The 24452-nt window shown below is 34.9% G+C and overlaps 1 protein-coding gene across 1 annotated transcript in view; it reads right to left on the bottom strand.

The window, feature by feature from the left end:
* The window catches only part of CCDC178 (coiled-coil domain containing 178), a 192551-nt gene that overhangs the window by 148654 nt on the left and 19445 nt on the right, over positions 1–24452 (bottom strand). Inside the window, 5 exon segments of the mRNA XM_026072842.1 lie at positions 1945–2004; positions 2006–2129; positions 11230–11366; positions 11480–11575; positions 19850–20003. Coding sequence (XP_025928627.1) covers positions 1945–2004; positions 2006–2129; positions 11230–11366; positions 11480–11575; positions 19850–20003 — 571 coding nt within the window.

The raw sequence follows: 24452 nt of genomic DNA, 5'->3' as shown, positions 1-24452 counted from the left end.
GTACATTGAATACTCTATGCAGTTCTAGTACTGCTCTCTCYTCCCTCACAAAAGAATAACAGAACTGGAAAATGTATTGAGCAACTAGAATGATGAGAGACACGCAACCATTTCCATTCATGAAACAAGTGAATAGATCAGGACTCTTCAGCCTTGAAAAGAGAAAGAATATGATGAAAGTCTATAAAATCATGTGTGACATATGGAAAGTGAATATGAAATGACCGACCAATGTATGTTTGAATATAAGAACTAGAGGCATTAAATGAAGTTATTATATGGTAAGCAGAAAATTAAAAAAAAACAAAATAATTTTTCACACAACACATGACTAAGCTGTCGAAGTCCTTCTTACAGAATGTTGTGGATGTTAAAAACTGATATAAGATCAAAATGTGACTGAAAATTCATGGAAGAAAACTTCAACAATTCTAAATTAATTTTTAATATTTAAAGGGAAAATATCAAGCTAAGAAAAAAAACAGTATGTAGGACAGCAAATAAGCAGGGGCTTTGAGACAATCCCTTCTAAATCCTAATTTCTTAGAGTAATTTTTAGCATCCCCTGAATACTTAAATAATAAAAACATCCCCTGAACATCCATTCATGTAAATATTTCAGCACACAACACTGAGAACATGGAAAAATTGTTGTTTAGCAAATGCATATGCAAAGAAAACAGAAAATTCTTATAAAGTTAGTATTAAAACATATGGCTATAAAACAGCACAGCATACCAAGATGACAATTTATAGGACAAAACTATATACTGTGCAAATTCAGATCTTGCCAAGAATACAAACTTCATCCCAAAAAAAGGAATTCTGGCACTATTAAAGGCCTTAAAAACACAAAACTGACTCACTCACATTCATTCTGATAACAGCTGCAAAGTTCTCTAGTCCATGTTTTACTACTTTTTACCCTTGGCCTTTTAACTCGCTCTGTTTTAAATTAAATCCTTTTTAGAAGCAGAGTCTGGTACTTTGATGTACTTGCTATACTGATGTACTTGTATGCTAAACCCAACCCATTCCAAAAAAATCTTTACCTTTGGCAAGCAAGTAGGTGAAGAGGAAGTACAATACAGAGTGCCTAATACACCAATGCATATTATAAACAGGAAAATATACTCAATTCTTAATTTTACTGATTACAGCTAAAAATATTACAGAGAATGCAACTGTGAAAGTCTCTCCTTCAAGGCAATCTAGACCTTACATATAGTAGAAGAACACTAATGACAAGTACACAAAACACCTTTTATATCTATTTGGTATAAAAAGACCCTTGAAAATTCCCAGTATTGCATTCTTTTTCTCTGTATTTCTGAATGCTGAATCTTACACCTTACAATAGCACTGATTCTACAAAGCTGTATGCATATGTTCAAGATTATTTACTAAGAACTAGACAAAGTAAGAAAACATCAAAAACATATAATTCTTCACAGCCATTGCAAGGCTGCTACATAAGGATGACTTTCAATAGCAATTCTTKGTAACTAATGACATCCTACTGATAAGGAAAAAAATATTCTACTGTAGTATTTCATTTGCAATGGCTACATTTAGTATCAAATAAAACTACTGATTTACAGATTCTTCTAATCAGTTAGTTACATAAAGAATGAGATTGTTATTTATTTCTATACATTTCAAATCATCTAGGAATCACAAAAACTTTGTATGGTTGAGAATATCTGTCAAATGTAATCTTTAGCGTCTCAATACTTGAGGCCATTTAGTAACCAATTTATTTTCTCCTCCAGAGGCTACTGTTATTTGCTATTTTTCGAGTGTTTTAAACAACTGGTGAAAATTGGAAGTTTTGCATTATTATTTTCTTGATATTAGATTGCTTGTCCAATAATTTTCTGATATGAATGGCATTATTTTCTATTTTTCCACTCTAAAAATGATTTTAAATAAAAAATATACAACCTTGTAATGGATTTTTTCACTGGTTATTTTTATTTGCAAGTCCTCATACTTTTTTTTTTTTTTCACCATAAGACAATTCAACATCATAGAGATCTTTGTTTACTCTTTTTACTTGCTCTTCAATCTTCTGCATGCTTTTGCAGACAGTCTTTATTTCTGACTGATATGTCCTCTTTTTTCTTGAACTATTGCAATAAAACAAAGTGATATTATTTCACATTATTTGTTTATAAAGTACATGAGCTAAAATAAAAAGAAAACTTAAYTGAATAAGTAAATCTAAAATATTTTTAAATCAAAATCAAGAGCAGTATTTTATCATCCTGCTGATTTGATGCTGAATACACCATGCTCTTCCTCAAAACTTAAAACTCTCTTTATTCATAAGCATATGCCCTGACAGTTAATTGATATCAAACTATTACATGAGTTTTTTTGTCCATTTTTGTCCTGCATATCTATATTATTAATCTGTAATATAACACTATCATTTTTGGATGAGGAGAAAGTGGCAATAACAGCCTTTGTGTCTGAAAATGTTAATATTGCTCACACAACCTCAGTTCATCTGTCTTATAAAATACAGTATGACCATGACCATGACCAGTATGGAGTACTTCACACCAGTGCTGTGGTGCAGGTTAGTCATGCAGCTGACGAATTCATTTTGCTATTTGTATAATTCTTAAGTAACATAACACAATTTTAGTTCATTTTATATAGTAATAAGAAAAAAAAAAAACATTCATTAGAAGTGAACTATTCAACAGAAGTGAACTTAAAGTACTATTAGATTAGACCATCAGATCATACAGCAGAGAACAAACTAAAACAAATAAAAAACTCCCCACAAGTAAACATTGATAGTCCTTTGACAGACTGAATATAACCTCTGTACCATTAGAACTTAATGTTCTCCAACCAAATGTTTCTTTGTAGAAGAATGGGATCACTGAAAAACAAATTGTTACTACCACTGAGGGTATCTGCTGAATCAGAATGATAAAACTAAACAGTACTGTAAGGATCTTCATAGGCCACACACACCGTTTCTCATACTTAATCTGCAAACTCTGCACTGATTACTCATATCCTTAGCTGAAWTAGAGGCCAGAATGTTTCTCTCAAAGATAACCTCCTTTAATACAGGGTGTAATTTACTCAGTTAAAAGAAGAAAACATAAGTTACCTTACAAAATGTAAAGGTTACTGCATAAAGACTAAATTCATGGATTATTTCATCCACACATACACACATATTCCACTTTCAGTGAATGTGAACTGCTGATTCCTAAACACACAGTCTTACAGTCAGCAGTATCTTGTATATACTCCTTGAGCATTTTTGCACTTTGCAAGGCAGTGCAGGCCCACATCAACTTAATTTGCCTTCCTAAAATCCAAGTAACAAAGAACAAACCAAGAGAACAGAGAACATTGTCATTATGTATCTTGATGAACTATATTTACCACATACCATGTATGAGGCATGTATTACAATTGTCCTTCCTCTCTTAAAAGATTGTCCATAGCCAAAGTCAACTTATTGTTACTCTCAAGCAGCTGACCAATGTGATGAAGACAGAAACTCACAGTCCTAAGAAAAATGAGACAGGAGTATGATCTTTCCAAAATGCAAAATATGACCTAGAAGCTTTAGCAATGCCACACACCTGTAGGAACCTGTGTTTATAGCCATAAGTGACTGCTTCACATAAATTCATAATGCAGACATTTTTCAGAGATACTGTAGAAGCTGTAACAGCCCTAACAAACTGAGACCTAAGTGAAATAGGAGGCACTGCTTTTGCTACKTGATAGAAAGTCTTGCATAGTCAGCTACCGAGTTAGACAGTTCTTAAATACAAAGGGTTACTAGGCCTATTTTCAACTGCTGAGACAAAAAAAAAATCTTGGCAATCTTGGCATACATCAAAAAGATCTTGTTCCTCATAAATTAAAACACTGGAGATGACCAAGATCTACTACATGGAGGAAAGCATCCCACCACACAAGCATGTTAGGAAAAATAGAGCTGAGAGTATGCAAGCAAATGGCCCAAATTATCCTTAGATGATAATGAGAAAGAGCAACAGAGGTCTTTCTGTTTGAAGGGAGGCAATATGAAAGCAAAAGTACTCTGGTTCTTCCAAGTCTAAGACAATTCAGTTAGGAACTATCATATTAGAGAGTAGTAATTCTTCTATTCTTTAGACTTTCATAGGTCTGCCTGTATCACATACACTGACTACACTTTCCTGCACACCAGTCAGGTCAGCGATGAGACAGATAGAAGCCAACAGCACCAGTGTGAGTAGTACCAGGCGCTGTAACTACAAGTGGACTATGAGTTACAGACAGACTGATGAAGGAGGTCAAGAGGCTGATGCTGTAAAGGATCAGTGACAAAGAATTTGTGAAGATACAGTATGTAAAGTACACAGTATGCAATGAGGTCAAAGAGCAAACAGTTAGATGTGATCAGAAATAATTACAATACTCACCCAAATAAGAGGGGTTCAGGTCAATTCTTTGACTACTAGAGGAAACTTCAATTGTATATCTGTCCCTGGACAAACCATTCTACCACACTTTTTAGTAATGGTTTCTGGTCAGTTCTTATAGAGTTTCTGAATCCCATAGCTTCTGATAATAACCATTGGAACTATTCAGATCATAACCAGATCACTTTCAAAACAGAAAATTTGTGTACAATGGTCTTGTGACTAATTCTGAAATGGGTTTCATTAATTGTTCCATCAGAGATAGGTGCCTTAATTTTGCAAATTACCTGAAGAAACTAAAACATATTCTAAAACACTGACAAAATGCCACTGGGCAATTAACTACTTGCTTTGTCCAGGGAAGTTCTGGAATAGCCATCACTGAAAACCCTAAAAAAAAATTTTTTTGATCTTTTCTTAAAATAGGCATAAGTATAGCTAATCCTGCTTTGGGCAAGATCATGACTAAATGGCTTCAGAAATCCCTTCCAAAGCATCTATAACTATAAAAAGAATTAAATATCAAAACACCAAAAGCAAGCCAGCAATTCATCTGAACAGTAGAGAGAAAGCACACCTGTGCTGAAGCTGGAAAGAAATGAAAGGAACCAAAAAACAATTATTCCACTCTGATTTCCTAAACTTTTCATGTGGAGTAAAATTGTTTTGATGCATGCAAGGCCACAAATGATGCTGCAGGTCAAAGCACTTTAAGCATGGATGCAAGAGGAACCTACATATCTCAAGCAAAAAAGCAAATGGACTATAGCATAAAGAAGAACTATAGTTCTTCAGTGTGTGTGTTCCATACTCTACTCATAAAGGTGTTTAAAATTCGGTCATAGCTTCTGCAGCTTACTCAGGAACTCTCCCCCTCTTTGAGAAGCATGAAGAGTTTTTGATTTTTCCTTCCCTAAGCTTTCATACATTAAGTAACTGCACAAGGACCAGAGATTTTTTTGATCTAACAGTATTATAAGATATATTGAGCCTTCATGGGAAAAGGGTGTGTGTACGTCAGGTCAAATGCACTGTTTTTCTTCAGTTTCCTTCAACGAGTAAGTCCAGGAAGTTTAAGTACTATGAAGGAAAAGCAACATAGATGGGGTGTGAATGTTCTTTTGGATAACAAATCCCAAAATATTCCAGTTACTGACAAATCATTTTTTCCCATACAAATGTTCGTTCACATATGCTCTATATTTTAGGTCCTTCTAGGCTAAAGCATAAGTTACCTTGAGACAGGTCTTGGAATCCTTTGGGAAAAAAATGATTGCAGGATCACTTTGCCAAAAGTAACACTATTTCTGGATGTTGCTTCACATCACTCAGTAACAGTACGGGTGGAGAGGTCCTCATCAATGCAATCAATATAATCTGAAGTACACCTCTGATCATAGAATGCAGGCCAGCTTCAATGGTCCCATAAGAGACACTGAGACAATATGATATCCATTAAAAAAAAAAATTAAGAGGTAGAAGGGTCTCCTTACCTCTCTCTATCACAAAAAGCAAGGGAACTTTTTGAAGTGTCTCCTTCTGTGTAAATAGGTAAAAATAATTTTGCATTTAAATATCCTCCACAGTATAAAGGGGATCAGCTATCAAAGCATGGATCTCTCTCTCTCTCTCTTTTTTTTTTTTTTTTTTTTTTTTTTTTTTTTTTTTTTTTTTTTTAAGAGCAACAGTACTCAAGACGATTCACTAGTGATTAAGTCAGAAAGAGACTAAATGGTGTCCCCATCACGGTCACAAGCACTAATTTAAGTTTCCCTATGAAAATTGGATCCTTAATTATGAAAAACACCTTCACTTCACTTTCTCAGGACTGCAGGATGGAAGAACACAGAAGAGATCTCAGTGGGCCGGGGATAGGAAGAAACTATCACAAAGTGAAAATAATGGAGCTGACTAGCAACTCAAACTCCTTCAAATCTAGTAAGAAGGTTAGAATTACAAGAGCATAAGCATCTTTGACCTGGTTGAACCTCTAGTCCATGCTGCTAAATACATACGCCTTTTCTCCTATTAACAAAGACATAACTTACTACAAAATAGTAAGATCAAACTAGTGAGAAGTAATGAGGAATGGGATGCTGAGAAAAACTTGCTCCTCAAGTTCTGTCTGATGAGATCTACAGTCCTGACAGTGGCAATGTGTTGCCACTCTCAGCCAGGTGGAGATAGTGAGAACTTAATGCTCAGTCCAAGCTTGCTTTGAAGATAATTCTGAGAAGCAGTGGAGTTCAGAATAGGTACAGAATCCCCTCCACCAGAAAACATTCAGGTGTCTAACTGAAAGCTCAAGCTCAGGTTATCTTTGGAGCAAGACATCAGGTGTTAACTATACGAATTCAAGAGRAAAGGATTACTTTGGCAAGTCCTTGAAAATAGCAGAAAACACCCCTTAGCTTGAGACAACTGATATAATTTGTCAGGATCTTAGCTTGTCAGCGTCTAATAAAATTAGAAAACATTCAGTGCTGGATGTGTCAAGTCCAGAGACAGATCATTATACAGGAAAGGAGAGAGAATACCATTTCTCTAGTTTGCTGATATAAACCCTCAGTATGGTATCACCCACCGTTAGATGAATGTGGTCACCCTGGATATGAATAGCAACAAGAGGCAGCATTTCAAGCTGCCATAATTTTCACAGCACTGATGTTCAAACTTTACTCTTCAGGAGATCTTGTGCCCTGTGCTTTTGAATCACCTCACCGAGGTACCTCTGTCAGGATCATTTTGTGTATAGAAGACAAACATGCAGATGCTCCARGGATCTCATATCTTCTGAAAATCTGACTACAGCAGTAAATATCATGCTTCCCCAAGCAGTACATGGAAAGTGATCCACCTATGGATTTAATCTGTAGACTCTAAAAAAAGGTGTCATAAATGCTGTCATCTGTCACATAAGGCATCACAGTTATCAAAGGCTGTCATTTCAACARAAATGTCCTGTTCACCAAATACAGCATTATTTCCTTCATGGCTAGAAAATATTCGTAAGGAAAACAGGTGCTGACCAACACAAAGTTCATTGTGGCCCAAATAAACTCCAGAATTCCCATAGGATACAGACGAGACAACTGATGGTTTACCAGAGATCCAGAGAACAAAAAGAGCTATGAGAATTTGGAGAAAGTAAGGAACCTCTTCCTTCAAAGTCTTATCAGTTATTCATCCAGATACAGAGTTTTATTTCCCATCCAGACATAACCTGGTACCCTTTTCAAAACTTTGGTGAAGGCCTTGAAGGCATGAGAAGGCCATAGGACAGAACTGCATTGAAAATGGCCCCAACAGCTGACAACAAACACATTATTGCATTGTATAATCAGATGTCCTTATAAAGACATGAAACTGTGCATTGAAATTTGAGGATGAGAACTACTCTTTCTGCACAAAGAATCTCCAATAAAAGCTAGAGTCACCATTCCAAACTGTCACCTGTAGATAAAGGTCTGAAATGGAGTGGCTGAAACGGTAATAGAATATATCCTTTGCAATGGCTATATTCTAGTACCAAAAAGGAAAACTCCTTCACCCTGTGCAGCCTGGGAACTGGCTGTAGCTTTCAAAGTAAAAAAAGAACTTTCTCTTTACTAAAGCAGATTTTCAAACAAGTGCCTGAAGATGAGCTGAGAGAAGGGAGTATACTAAAACAGATGTAACAATCTTTGTGCTATATTCAGAATCCAACTGCCTATGATAAGTTTTTCTGCATATCACTGAAGCAGCCAGAGACAGGAGAGTTCATGATGCCCAATTACACTTACAAAGATGCTACTCTTGTTAAAGCATTTGAGACAATGAAAGATACACATTGTTCAATTTCTTCTTGTTGAAATGCTACATTTTCCTCTGAAAATGGGCAGTTGCAGATGTCTCTGCTAAACAAAACTGAAAGACTGATGAAGACACACTTGGAGAACAAAGATCAATCTGGAATAAGTAAAGGAATGTAACATTTCATCTGTTCTTTGCATTATGATACAGTATGCATCAAACAGTTAAGCCTTCAACAGAAGGCTGCATGTCTCATGATAGATCAGCCGTATGTTTGCAGAGCAGTGAAAGCAGTCAGTTAAGCTTCCGTAACGACAGAAGAAAAATTATCTCTAAAATTCATAGATCAGGCTTCAGAAAAATCATGCAGAAGACACATTCTTATTTAGCCAGTAAAGCCTAACAATTAAGCAGCCTTAACTTAAGTGAGGGACTATATCTTCTTTCCAAAAGCATCAAGGCATTTGAGACTCTCCTTTAATGTATTACTGCAAGAGCACTTTCCCTACGTATTTAATATGACAGTCAACACTTTCTTTGAAGAAAGGTTTGGGAGAGTTTAAAGAAATTTCACTTCATAGCGGGAACATAATACTTATGATTAAATCTCCATATCATAGAGCTGCTGCGTGGCCTACCTAAAATTAGAAAATTTTTAAAAAGTGATGAGAGAAAGAAATGGAAATTATTTAGATGAGCCAGTCCACATTCTAAATTGACCACTGTGTTAGAAATCCTACCACAATATAGTYACAAGACAATATTTTTCAAGAAAAGCACTAACACTTAAACACAACCTTACAAGTTCAGACAATAAAGAGAATTGGGGGCAATTGAGCTTTCTTTTTACTCACCTTGTATAGAAAATAGGACTATTTAGACTGCAGGGGTCCCTAAAAACTCAGATGACCAAGAGATTTATTTTCCTGAATGTACTGCATATTCTAAACACAACTAAGATACACAACTGAGCATTCCAGGAAGAACATGAGAAACAAGTTCTTTATCTCCTTGTAGCCTATTAGGAGGTGGACAGTCACTCATTTTTTAGTCCTGTTTAAGTAAATGTCAGCACTCTTGTTAGTATGCAATTAATCAAAACAAACACTCCAATTCTTAGACTAACACAAGACAATGTATTGATTTTAAGAACTACATTCTCATGGACTATATCAATTTCACAAAATATAGCAATTCTTCCCCAATATAAAAGGCCACACAGAATCAGAGCACACTCAGAAAGGAAAATAAAGCATGAATATGTTGAGAGAGAAAGGTTGTGAGAGGCTCTGAGTCTCAAACTAATGTTCTGACATGCAAAATATTTCTAATATAAGGCAAGAGATTCAATGATGTCTTCAGATTTGAAGATATAAATAGATATAGATAGATATAAATAGATATTTGAAGATATAAATAGACTGAGCTCCTGGAATCTTTCACTGCCAGGAACATGTCATAAACATTCTCTGGGTCTTGGATCTGAACTTTCAAATACATTTCTTGAACTCCTGTACACGTGAAAAAACACAATAATCACAAAGCCTCACAATAATAGCGACTATATTTGAAATAAATAATGCTCAAAGGATTTCTCTCATGAACTTGTCCAGTCTTTTGGGGATGCTTGTACACTTTTAGTGTAAAAGATGATCTCAGCTAATGACGCTTCCCAAAACAGTTTTCCAAAGATTCCCCTCTCTCTGATGCTCCACATTTGCCTGTACATATTCTTATAAAGTTGTGTCTTGTCTTTCAGCCTACCAGTTAATACTTCAAACAAGGGCAAGATCTCTCTACACTGCCTTACAACTATGAAGAAATAAAAGTTTTAATCCATCAAAAAATGAGTCAATGCAATTGAAAATAATACATTTGTAAGACTACAATGTTAATATTAATTCTAAAATGTTCTAATAATCCTAATAAGTAGTTCCATGAACATCAGAACTCATGAAACTTGGTTCCTTACCCATTTGTGTCCCATGGTTGATTTACTTTGGTATATAAGGTGTGAGCTTTAACTTAGGGCATTAACAAGGAGTGGGCACATATCTCCTCCTCTCTTTTTCTTGCACCTTTTTATCCCCTCCCTTTTCCCATATCTCTGGTATGATATTTTGGAGATCTAGCAGGGAATGTTTTCATGCTGTAACCAGTGGTAATACTGACAGGATCTCTCTCTTCAACTAGATCGTCAATTTTTACAAAAACCTGTGAGAATCTAATTACTTTTAAGAACCTTACTCTTCAGTTGATTTTGCTGAAACCAGACAATGAAATCAAAAGTTACTGGAAAGAAGATAAACTGTCAGCTACCTAAAACCAGTATACACCAAATGTCCAAAGGAAAAAGGAACTTAAATTTTAATTTATTTTTTGTAAGCTTGTAAATGCTCTGAGACTATTATGTAAAACAAAATTTAAAGCACATTTATTCAGAATTGCTAAATTAAGAAGCTACAAAAAATTGTGTCCATAATATCTCGTAAGAATTCAAAGAAAATAGAAGAACACAGTATTTCAGATTCTATGGTTATAACAAACAAGAAATTGTAATTCCTTGTTTACAACCAAGAAAAAAATACAAATATAATTCAATACAAATAAGTCATTAATACATATATTAATACATATGACTTTATTAATAAAATATGACATATATGTCACAAAAGACTTAACCAAAAARTTTTGGAAACAGAGTTTTCTGTTAACAGAAAGAGAATTTTAAAACGTTCCTCTTTTTTAAAATTTAATTGTCAAACCATACACTTTATTTCTGACAGAACTTTAGTTTTGTTCCTTTCAAGTGAAGGTCAAGAAAGTTAGACGGTAAATTTCAGCCAGATGTGATTTGAAATTATTGAAAGATTACAGACAGGCTTAAAATAACAAAAGCAAGGTTCTCTTTTATAGGCATGCTTTCAGTTAAAGAATAACACTTGCTTCCTATATTTACATTGCAGGTATTCAATAGTGTTTGAATTACCTATTTGCAGATTTTCGCAAAAACTCTTCATTCTCTCCCTGAAGTTCTTCATTTTCACATTTCAAATCATTCAATGATTCACTAATATTGAGTAGCTTTTGTTTTATAGTCTGTAGATCACCTTCCCGGGTGGATTTCTAATGAACATTAAGACATTAAGACATTTTTAGTGTAAGCTGAAATTATTTTAGGTCAACATAGATGATGCAAACACTTTTACTTAGTTATATAAAAACAATAAAAAACTTACTAATTTTTCAGTAGCGTTAATCACTTCAGAACAAGCATCTGATATTTTTATGTTCTCATTTCCTTGGGCAGCTATTTTATTATTCACATCTTCTACCTAGAAAATATTTTAAAATTAAATTATGCAAATATCACCTATATTAATTTGTAACAAATAAACAATATATTTAAAATTTAAATTTAAAATACACTGAGAAAGAAAGGCTATTGAACAGTATCTAGAGATATTTCATGCTGTGTTATTCATATGCACATCCCCTTTGTGATGTATCCAAGCAGTATCTTTAGACTTCAGTAAGGATATACTCACACCGTGCCAATTCATGTATGACATATGTGGTATAATTGAGCAGTATACCTTTAGCTCCTCTCAGCCTCAAAATTTTCCTTAATATTCGAGTATTTCCCAATATCCTTGTTGACTTAATAGAGATTCATACATAGATTCAATGACAGATCAACCACTGGAACTTAAGGAAAATGAAGATGTTAGGGAAGCAAGCATCTACAGGGTAAGAAAAACATCTAAAGTGGCCTCAGATAGATAAATAAAGGCTTCCCTGCTCATAGTAAGTTTGATAAACTTTGTTTCCCTCACCACTCTCTTCTCTGCAGAGGCTGAGGCAACATAGCTATCCTGGCAGAACTTACCTAAACCATATCCTTAGAGATATGGGTCCAGCTGGAATATGTCTAGACTGCAAGTATGCCCAAGCAGGATCAAGGCTGATGAAGATGTTAGCATTGGGATATACAATACATGGGGAAAGAGCAGGACAGAATTAAGACACAGGTACTCTGTAAATGTCAAGTAACTTCTTACTGCTACCTCAAGTATCTGAGGAAGAACAGCAGATTTACATGAGATACTGTGAGGTCCCAGTGGCTAAGAAGGAAACTAATACAGGTTTTGTCTTGGTTTCTTGTTCAGCCTGTCATAGCTCTGTTGTACTTCTCTAGCATTCTCCTGATTGTCCTGGTATAGTTGCACCTCCCTGACTAGTTGGGGACTAAAGGTAGTATTAGAAACACCCATTTTCCCTAATAATGTGAAGAATCAGAAATTCATGGCTTTGTTATTGCCATCTTCAGCTTTTCAAAAAGAAAAGACTGCACTAAACCACTTTGTATTTTTTATGTTGTGTATTGCAAAACAGTGATATGCTGGACGTAAAAGGAGGTAATTCAAAGGTAAGTTGCACAGAAGTTCATGTGGAAGCAACCATGCAGCACCATCACAGATATTAAAACTAAAATTGAAAGTCAGGTCCAGTTATAAGCTCCTTTATGCACCCAAAAAGATTTAATACTTGAAAAAAATCCCAATCTTAGGCCTAGTTTATCACCTGAGTCTCCCTAAAAAAAGAATACATACTTAACATCCTTTTTTCTAAGTAACAGAGCAATATGGGTTTGGCAAACTAGTACTTAAACCACTTTGAAAGTTCACACAGGAGTTGTTTCTAATGCAGGGTTTTTGTTTCTGTCATATTTTTAGAGTCCCATTAAAGGATAGGTCTAAAAGAGTAAAAAAAAACCTGATGAAAAAAGGCCTTTCTGTACCAACTGATTAAAAGGCTAACACAAGCAACTAACTGACAACACGAATTACTAGCACTTACACATATATGTTCAGTATACAAAGAAGCAAGTAGATACTGCAGAGCTTCCATCTCAAAATAGCAGACATTAAAAAGAAACTAGCAGGTGCTTTAGCACATCCACAACTGTATGACCACAAGTCACATAAGCAGCATGAGGGAAATGCAGAAGAAGCTCCAACACAATTCTGGTGAAGCAAATATGACCTCCTCATCTCAAAACACAGGACCCACATTCAACATGCACACCACCATGGAATGCATATAGTTAGGTACTCCAAACAGAAGACCTGAATATCTATCCCTTTGAAGAAAAAAAATCCCCAAGACTTCGAATCTCATATTTAGCAGCTGAAGCATCTTTCCTTCATTTGTTCAGTAAGTCTGTCACCAGTGTTTTTTGTTTTTTTTCTCCAAAAACTGATAAAAAATGATAGCTATTTGGAGAAATGACTGCTGTCAACCAACCATGCTTTTTGGAAAACTTACCATCTTTGCTAAACTCACCACCATCAACTTTGCTAAAGTTGACCTAAAACAATTGTCAGGGCTCTGAGTGCACTCTCCTGCTCCTAGGAGTTTAGCTCACAACTAGCTCTGATAATGCACTGATACGACTCTGATTTCTAAGAGCTATTTGAGAAGACTCAGCCAGCCTGAAAACTGCTCAAGAGCAAGCTGCAAGCCTAAGAGGGGCTCTCTCTTCTCTGCAGACCTGTATTTGCTCTGAGCCCTGCCTGAGCTAAGTTACAGCCATGCCCATGCCTGGCCATATACCTCATTGATCCAACACTGACCCTGACACATGAACTGTAGACTTGATGTCTTGGCTTAACCTTGGACCTGACTCATCACATTGGACTCGTCTTGCAATCTAGACTCTTGGCTGAACCTGGTTACCATGACCAGGCCTGAGCAGCTCACCCTGATCTAGCACTACAGGACTGCATCCTTGCAAGTGAGGCCACTGCCTCTCTCTGCCTTGTTATCATGTTCAGCTCTCAGCTCTCCCACTTTGCAGAGAGCTGGCTCTTGCTGCTCCCTGACAACAACTCCATATTACTGCAGGGCTTGTGTTTTCCAATGTGATGATATTTAACTATGCCGATAATAAAGGAAGAATGAAACAAACTTGAATTGGTGCATTAGGGACTACAGATCATTTAATTTTACCAGCCTTATCAAAGGTCTAGAAATGTAAAACCCAGCAATTTCAACTGGTTTGGAGCTAATGAGTTATATTTTCAAAAAATGTTGCTTAAGAGAATATAAATCTACAAGATGATGGAGAAATCCTTTGTTACCTGCTAAATGATAAAGAGATACACTCACGCCAGGCTTTTGTCAAGATGTCCTATCTGGGACACTGAGCGATCTTTTATAAAGTAAAGAAATGTCAATTTCTATTATTAAATGTAAAGGCACATAATGATTGTTTCAGGGAATACTGAAGTAAATATACAGTGTCTTATATGCTTCAGTTTTCAAAAGAATATAGAATATCATCAGATATATAAAATTAACAGGAAATAGGAGAGAAGAATAGAAGTGGACAGAACAGCTTAAAGTATGTACATGTTTAAGTAAGCCAGGGCCCAATGAAACTCACCATCTTGGTAACACCTTATTTAAATGGCAAACTTAAGGAATGACAGAATAAAATCTAAATCATTAATAATTGTATAAGGAACTTCTGGAAGAATGTTCCAGAGAACTGGAGACAGGCAAATTTAACACTTGTTTTTGAAAACTTAAAAAGGAGAATGCAAGAAATTTAATCAAAAAAAAAAGTTGTCATTCAGAAAAATTCTGGAGCAAATTAATTAATTAAAATTTGTATATTCAAAATTATAAGCTGGAATAGCAAACATGAATATTTTAAGACCATCTAATAAAATTTAATATCCTACTTTGAAAAAGCAATCTGGTGAAAAGGGAAGCAGTAGATGCGATACATTTTAATTTTAGCAAGGCTTTTGATGATATTCCACTGGTAGTCTCCTAAACAACCTAAAAAAAGTATGGATTAGATGCCTATCCACTGAATGAGATTACGACTGGTTGAACATTTTTTCCTCATTGTTGACTAGGAAGAATTTTCAAGTGGGACCCTGCAGGTGTCTGTGCTATGACTAGCACCATTCAATATGAATTAGAGCCTTGAATGACAAAATAAAAACAAAATAAACTATCAAATCTACAGATGATACCAAAATGAAGGGACTAGCAGTAGCATAAAATTTACAGAAATCCAAAATAATTTTGACAAGCTAGAATCTCATATAATCAGCAAGATGAAATTAAACAAAAATATATGAAGTGCTATACTGAGGGTGTAATGCACAAATTCAAAGTAGGAAATAATTGATAAAACAGCAGCACAACAAGAAAGGCAGCTGCAGTAAATCACAGATTACATATGAAACTACAATATAATACCCTGAGTCAAAAATTATCTATAACATATGTCCCAGACATCAGGAACAATTATTTTATTGAAGTCTGAGGCCTCAGTTTTCACTCCAACCGAGAAAAGCTTCAGCTGGAGTAGACCGCCCAGTACAGGGCTCCATAATTAAAGACTTAAACAAACTGGAGAAAGTCCACAGAGAAAGAAGGATGGTAAGGGATTTAGAAAACATGATCTAAGAGGAAAAATTGAAAAGMAGCAGATGTATTTATTAATCCAGGAAAAGGAGACCTAAAAGCAAATTAGTAAGTCTTTCAATATATAAAATAAAGTAACAAAGAGACAGTAATCAACTATATTTCAGGGACAGCATGGGAAAAACAAAAAAGAAGACAAAAGAAATTGATTACATTTGCAGGAAAAATGAACAGGTTAAGTATGAACAAAATGTCCCAATTTTTCGATCACTAGTACATAGGAAAAAACGAATCAGAAATGTTGCTCCTCTTTCCTTTGATGCATTTAGAGCAAACATTTTTGACAGGAATGGCCCAAAAATATTGCTACATTGTGCAAACTAGACTTGATGATTTCCTAAAATTCCTTCTAACACAGCTTTTCTGGTAATTTCAAAAATTAAGCATCTTCTTAATATGCAGGATAAAACAAGTACAAGTTTATCATGACCTCCATCTCCTAAGTTTATCCATTTTTCATTCATTTGACATTTAAGCAGGTGAGGCAGGCTGCCAAAAAGACAAGTCTATAAGCTCTTCACAGATTAAAAACAGAAATTTAGAAAGACATAACTAGGAATGTCTGCGAAGGATGACCACCAGAGTAATAGACTTGTTATCTCTGAAGCATGACACAGAGCTGTTGCTTGATCTTTTAGGTACTATGTGGCCTTCCAGAGTAGACGTAAGGTATGAAGCGGTATGTTGTCAAATCATAAACATGAACTCTTACAAAATCATAACATGGGAAGCCCACTTCGACTACGCATCAGAACATGATGAATATTGTCCATTTGCTACTTTTTTTTACGTCACCTAACTGCTTCTGGGTTTTCTACCATTACATGTGAAATAATGCCTGTCCTATTTTTAACTACCTTACAAAATATTATCACAGAGCACAGATAGTGTTAGTACAGTTTTTCTTAATTCCTCTCATATTTTCTTCCTACTCTAGAGAAAAGGAAAAGAAATTTTTACTAGATAAAACTTTTCCTTGATATTTGTTTACTTGTAACTATTTTAATGTAGGTATGCTTCTCCACATACTAAAGAATTTCAAATTGGAACCCACATATGAGTAACAGGACCAGACAGTCTTAACATTCTCAGAAATAAAAGTAAAGATTTCAAGTAATTTTATTTATAAGTTGACTATTAAAGCCAATCTCTGCACTTGAAATATAAAAGACAGTTTTTCTTTTCACATTTTTCAGGCTCCAAACAAGCTGTTGAATGACAGGTACTTAGCAATTCTGCAAAATAAGATATGGGGGTTATAATGACTTACAAACAGAGCACAAGTCAACAATGCCTTTGAGAAGATACAAGAACAGACTGAAAGAATTTGTTTTGTCTAGAGCACAGATGACAGAGCAAAGACATTGTAAGTCTTTAGGTATATGCAATGCTAGAGACAAAAGGAATAATAGAAAGAAAAGGAATATTATACTATTTATACCTGCTGTGGTTAGGGCAAAAGGTAATATACAACATGTTTCAAGAGCAAATTAGACCACAAACTCCCTCTTTTAAATGATGAACATAATTGAGCCCAGCTCAACAGGCTATACATTTTCCAGCACTGAAAGTTTTTAAAGGCAGATTAGGCAGTCAAGGAGAACTTAGATACAGACCCTTTTCTCTGTCTTTGACTCCAAAAAATTTGTTCAAGATTTAGTAACAACTTCAGATGAAAGGTTCAGAAGTCTTTTAGCATCAGATTATGTCTTTGCTCCTGATGCCACAAAAACAAGATACATGGATACCACAACCAAATAATATTTAGTGAGATACTCCTGAGGAACAAAGGAAGCAATGCAAAAGAACAGAATCTTGGGATAAACCTTGTTTTCTTCACAAGATTTCCAGAAGTTCTCAGCAGCTATAATTAAGAGCAGGTTTGTAAAAAAATCAACATTCAAAAGTTCATAAATCTGATTTTCTATGTAAATCTCTCTCACTGCTTCTGTGGATTTTGTCTGTGCTATGTAACACTATACAGAAGCAGATATGAAGATGCTCTGATTTATTCCTTTGTTATCCTCTGCCTCAAAAGATCTCTATTACCTTACCCTATTTCCAGTCTCTTTCTGCTGCTAGTGGCAACAGCAGAGCATTAACTCTGCTGCGTCATTGTAATAGCAGGTGGTTCCATTCAGTACTTGGAACATTATTTTGACAGCAGGCTACTCAATGAATGCATCTTAAGTCTTCGATGAACTTTCAGCTTTCAAATCCTCTTCCATTAGTTAAAGGGAAAAAAATATACTCTGTTGAATTGCTGGACATGAATGAAGACAAGAGAATAACAGAGGAGTAGGTAGGCATGAGATTAATTTTATGAGGAGGCTTTCTTCTCATCTTTGAAAACCTGTACCCATAGATACCAAAAACTGGATTTAATGTATACAGATACTTTGTATAATATAAATCTGGGCAACAAGGGGGGGAAAAAAAAATCTCAGAACTGTCCTTACAGTGTTAAAAGTTGTAACATTTCCTAAGTGATAAAAATGGGTTATATATTAAAAAAAAAAAGGGGAAAAAAGCCAGAAAAAATACAGAAAATATTAATYCACATCACTATTTCTGTTCTTAGACCTGTTGTTTGATAATAAAATAATGATGTATGTGCCAACTGACATGCTATAATATGGATCCAATTCAAACCCCACTGAAGTCACTGAAAATAATCCCAGTATTTTCCCATTTTTATACAAATAATTCCATTATCCCAGTAAGATTTCCAAGATCACTCTGAGCTTTCTCAAAATCCACTGTTACTTGTAAAGGACTATTCACTTAGTTGGTTTAGCCATGTTTTTGAATAAAACTGATCATGAGGGCTCATCTTTGTAGTAAAACTAATTCTGTTTCACCTTCAGGATAAACTAAACAGAGGTGATCACCAAAAGGAGCATTTTTGTGCTCCACCTCATCCCTGTTGCACATTTCACTCTACTCTGTATGATGGCACTAATACCCATGCAGCACTTGGTGAAGCATATCAGATCAAGCAAACCCAGATGGAAACGACCTTTCCCGCCAAAAAAAGGTTTACTAATAAGTATTGGCTCTATTTGAAAATAATATTTTTCTACTTATCAGTGGTAACAACAGCTACCAGCAACAGCTAGTGCCAACAACAGAAAGAAAACTGTAATACACAGACGAGTGTTGGAAACAAAACACAAAAACAAGCCCACTAGAGACAGCGCTGTCAAATATGACTCTGTCAAATATGACTCTAAATCCTTACTACTTTTTTGTAAATTCAGGGCACACTTCCAGATTCAGCCTCTCAGGGAACTCAGGAAATATTCCACCTAGATTCTGGATTTCACTGGAGCTTAAGCAGGATCTAGCTATCTAGATGCAGAAACCACAACAGTCTGGGCATGCATAAGACAATGAATTTCATATTTAAAAATATAAATAAATAAATATATATATATATACAGGTTATATATATATATTTATACACACATACACACCCACCCTAAACCCTGTTTAAGGCACCTAAGCATTGCTTTAGATCTGCTTCATCCCATTTTCCACTGTTACCACATATGGAGCCATCTGTTAACTGAAAACTCCTAGTCAGGCGGTGTGATGATCTTCGGATTTTAAACTGTCAGATACAACAATGCAAGGTTCCAAAGGGAATGCTAGACCCATACAGGAGAAAACAGGGGAATTTTAAATAAAAGAGGTTATCACTGTCCATACAGTGAAAGTAGTCCATCATTTGTAATCTCAGGTCAAAAAAATCTACTAATGCTGATCCACTCATGCTGTCCCACACACTTTCTTCCAGATGATTTGAGAAAGATGAGCAATACTAAGTAGATATGCATCCAACAACTAAAAATATACAGGTCACTCAAAGGAGTGAGATGATTATGACGCTTTTAATAAACAAAGCTGCAAACTAATACTACAACACAAGAATAAACAAAATCAAGAATTCTATACAATTATATTATTTTTAAAATCAGTATTTACATTTTTGCTTTTATAAAGGACCTTAACTTTTAAACATATAAAACATTCAGGCATTCTTGTACTTTTCAATAAAAGATACTCATTTACTTGCTTGTTTATAAATATTCAACACTCACTTTGCTGTTCCAACATTTTGCATCTTCCTGGATTTCTGCTTTTTGCTTCACTAACTCCTCAAGGTGTTTTTCATCCTTTATAATCTTCTCCTCTGTTTCTTTTAACTTTATACAGTATTTGGTCCAAATAAATTCAGAATGCTTTAACTCACTCCTAATAGAAATACACACAAAGTGAATCCATCTATTTGGAAATATTCCAAGATAGTCCCTCTCCATAAAGGAAAATGTAAAGCAGATCTGAATTGGTAAAGATTTATTTTGGTTCTCTATGGTGACTACGTTTCTTGTACAGGTATGCATGAGATAATTTCATCTATTTCATATCTACCCTGGCAGGTTCATACAATTTCAGCCAGACATCAAAACTACTCATGCTGCCAGTTCACTTGTACTTAAACAGACTGCCAACACTACAACCTATGAACTGGTATTGGTATTGGTGTAGCTAAGCAGAAGACTTTGTTTCACATCCCACATTAATAAGTAAACAAAATAGATAGCTATCCCTACCAGTGGCTAAATCTAGTTCAGAGCCTTCTTCATTTAATTAATCCAGTGCACTGTCATTATGTGAACAAATGTCATTTGGGAAGAAAAAAATTTTGTTCTCTATATAGTCATGTAACTAGTATATTCGGTGCCACTATGCAGTTAGACACACCAATTCCTCATGTAAAAAGGAACTTGCATATAATAGGCAAGGGGATAAAGACCTTACTTACACTCTGAATCGCAGGTTTATCAGCAGACATTGTATTATCAAAAGGAAAACAGCTCATAGTTACGGAAAGAGAAACTATAACTACAACAATAGTCAGAAAAACACTCGCATGAGACACTGTTAATAACATTACAGGCTACACACAGGCTTTTTCTTAGAGCTGTATATGAGAATGAATTTGGTGAAAGGCAAAAGAAATAAAGGGAGATCAGGTTAAAAGTTTACAATGGCTGCTGGTGCTTGTCCATTATTTTTATTATTGTTTCAGCACGTAGAAAAGAGGAGTCTCCCTCATGCTCCCTGGAGAACCACCTCAGTCAGTAACATATTTCCCAAGCTTGCCTTGAGTGGCAAAATAAATCCACCACAGCAGAACTAAGACAAACAGTAGTTATGTTTTAAAGATATTTACTGCATTACATCCAATAAAAATCCTGGCCAGGTGTTGCATACTTAAACACAGTAAAACAACAGAAAACAGCAATAAAGAGAAGATTTCATCAGTAATTCAAGAACCATTCCTACAAAATTGCTTGACAGACACTCTTCCTTTATTTGCTTCCAAGATTTCCAGCTAGTGATGGAGTAAAGACTTACTTTGCAAAGAAGTCACATTCCAAATGTCACAGAATGTATATTATAAGCATGAAACCTAATACTTCTAACACCTTCCCTACTCTCTTAGGTCCCACCATCCATGAAATAAACATAAATGACATTTCAGTTTATTCTAAAAATAAAAAAATAAAAAATATAACTTACACAGTATACGGGAATCTGTGTGCAAACACTGGAAGACGGTACTACRTGCGATGCTAGCTCCTTCACACTTTCTTTAAAAGTTTTTTATCTGTTCCACATGATATCCAAAAACTTTAAAAAGTTTCCTATAGCATCAACCCTCTACATTAAAATAACTTAGGGAGAATATAAGGCTTTAATTAGAAAACATTTATTTAATTCTTGTTATCCATGACAGACATGTAACAGAGTCATGTCATAGAGTGTAATTTTCTTCTCATATTACCCATTGGCCACAACTTTTGTGAGTACAAAATCAAGTTAAAACATAGTATTATCAGCTGTGGAGAATATGTGTAAGAATACCAGACTGTGTGATGTACTCCAGTATCAGTATTTTGAGTTTCAAGCAGCATTCTTCATTCTCTCACTGATGGTACTAAACATACAGAGGAGAGAATCAACTGAAGAAAAGTACTTGAGGTCTGTACCACAGCAAATTTCTTTCTCATAGCTATCACGTTATTCTAGTCCTCCTCAGATGGCAACTGAAGGGTTGTGAGTACAAAGAACTGAAGGGTCTACTCCTCTATAATTTAAGTATGACCTGAATGACCACTCTAGCAAAAGGCTACAAGAAAAAAAATCTACAGGATACAAAAAACAATTTCACCACTTAAGACAGAACAAACAATCTTCTACTTGATTCTTTCCTGTAAATGTGGATATTCCTAAAAACACTGCTATCATTAACATTTTTAATTTAGCTTACCTTCACATAAACAAAACAGGTTGCAAGATTCACAACAGTCTATATCACTGTCACGTGGTATGAATAGGAAATACCTTAACTACATGAAACAGAAGACAAACATGGTAGATTTAATTTYATAGATGATGAATTTCCAGTATTAGGTACCTATTGGCACTGTCATTGGGATGTTGCTTACATTATGACTTGTTTCAAAGGGACACAGAGTTCTTGTAAAGAAATTTTAATGCACCTTAGAACAAATGCTTGTTACAGGGAAACTCAAAAGTGGTAATCAGCCAGGAACTGATGAGCTGAACAAACACCTTAAATTTTTTCTTGTCTAGAAGAACTCTTGTCAGAGTCTAGACTTCCACCAAGACTAACAAAACAAAACCAAACAACTGCTAAGCAGGCTGACAGGTGTGACACAATGATAGAATTCTAAAGAAAACTATACAAAATCCCATATAAAAGACTATTAAAAGTAAAATAGTCATACAGTGAGACAAGGAATTCTAATACTAATGAGAAAAAGCAAGGGGAAGATTAAATGATCAATTTTCTTTGAAAGAATAGGTCAACAACATGGTATCTCAACATCCCATATCTGTTGCCTCAATATATTTATTAATGATCAGAAAGGGCAAGGATTAGCGAAATTGAAAGTCTGCATACAACATGATTTAGAACAGTCAAGACCTAAAAGAACTGTAAGAAATTTGAGAAAATTTTCAAGACAAACTAAATAAATGTGGAACACAACAGCATATTACATTTAGTACTCCAAAGAAAAATACACCAGCGAGAAAAAGATTAAGCAGTCAATACACCTTAAAATTCTTCATTAACTGTATCAAATTGAGAAAGACATCTACATATTTTCACAAAACACTCAGAAATTCTACTCAACATTTAGCACAGTTAAAGAAGCTAAGAAGGTGTTAGAATAAATAAGAAACCAGATGAAAAGCATTATAATAAAAAATAAGATGTCCTTATTAAAGTCATTGGTATGGGTTCATTTGGAATACTCTCTGATTACCTTTCAACCCATTTCAGAAAAGTATATCGCATAAATGAAAAGGAGTCAAACAACATCATGGACAGGTCACAAGATACAGGAAAAGTCTTATGAAACCACACTGAAAATAATGAAAGTTCCTTAGAAAAAGAGATAAGTAAGAGGGAACAATGTAAAAATCCAAAGTCACAGGATACAGGTTAACCAAGGAGATTCATAATACACAGCAATATTTATCATCTTACACATCCTACAGCTTAGACTCCCAAACTACAGCGATTTGCCTACAAGAGGAGAGTAGCAAATTGCTGTTGACTACACTTAATAAATATGAATTGATGGGGAATATAGTTTAAAAGTAGGTATCTACTGGTACAGTCAAAATTATTTTTTAAAAGAAAAGCAAAATCATATATTTTAACATTGTTTATCCTGGTTTTACACAGTAAAATAACCTCCAGTAATGCATCACTATAACCATTGCTAAAAACWCTTGCCAGCAATTAGTAATTTAGACAAGCTGACAGAACACTAAGCGGGTAAGAGAAACACTAAACTGATTTGCAGAAAATCTGAATACATAGAATACATCACACTATATTTTGAGAATATTTCTTATACAGGACCTGATCTTTCCCTTAATTAAAATCAACAGGAGGGTTTGCAATGAACTTTACGGGTACAGAATCGGGGTCTGTGCTGCCTGATTTCTCTCAGCTGGAATCCAAGCAGGAGCTAATGATGATCATATCATCTCTATATACATATTTAAGCTACAATTAAAATTCCAAAAATTATGAAGACAAAATGATCTTGCATACACAGACTCATATCCCTCAAAAATAAGCATTACCTCATACTCTTCACATACTCTTCCTTTACAACCTATATGGTAACTTTAATTGGAAAATCACATGGTGATTTCCAGAAGTCACTCCAGCCTTTGGCAAGTGTTGACATTACAAAAATCTGGTCTTAGGCTCTGTATATTAAAATATTTTTAACATTTTTGGCTATATTTTTGTCTATAATTTTAATATCCATACATTATTATTCTTTTCAGATTGAAAACCAGGCTCTGAAATAAAAAAGGTTAAGCTTTAGTTAACTAATCATAAACATGTTTTATGTGAATCTTTTTAATCTGATAAGAAATATATTGTGGAAGAATGGTTAAGTGAAAAGGGGCATGATCTCTTAGAAGTGAGCAATCYTGTCTTCACAATAGAGGGAGGATCCCGCGGCTATGTGAACTGTCCTTGAGCATTCCTAGACCATTACAGAAGGGGAAGACAAGTAGTGGTAAACAAGTAAAGGAGGGGGCTGACAAGCCCCTCCACGTGAACAGCAACTTTGCACCAAT

The sequence above is a fragment of the Apteryx rowi genome, unplaced genomic scaffold (genome assembly GCF_003343035.1).
Source record: "Apteryx rowi isolate R43461 unplaced genomic scaffold, aptRow1 scaffold_352, whole genome shotgun sequence".
Classification (NCBI taxonomy): Eukaryota; Metazoa; Chordata; class Aves; order Apterygiformes; family Apterygidae; genus Apteryx; species Apteryx rowi.
This window is presented reverse-complemented; position numbering and strand designations above follow the sequence as displayed.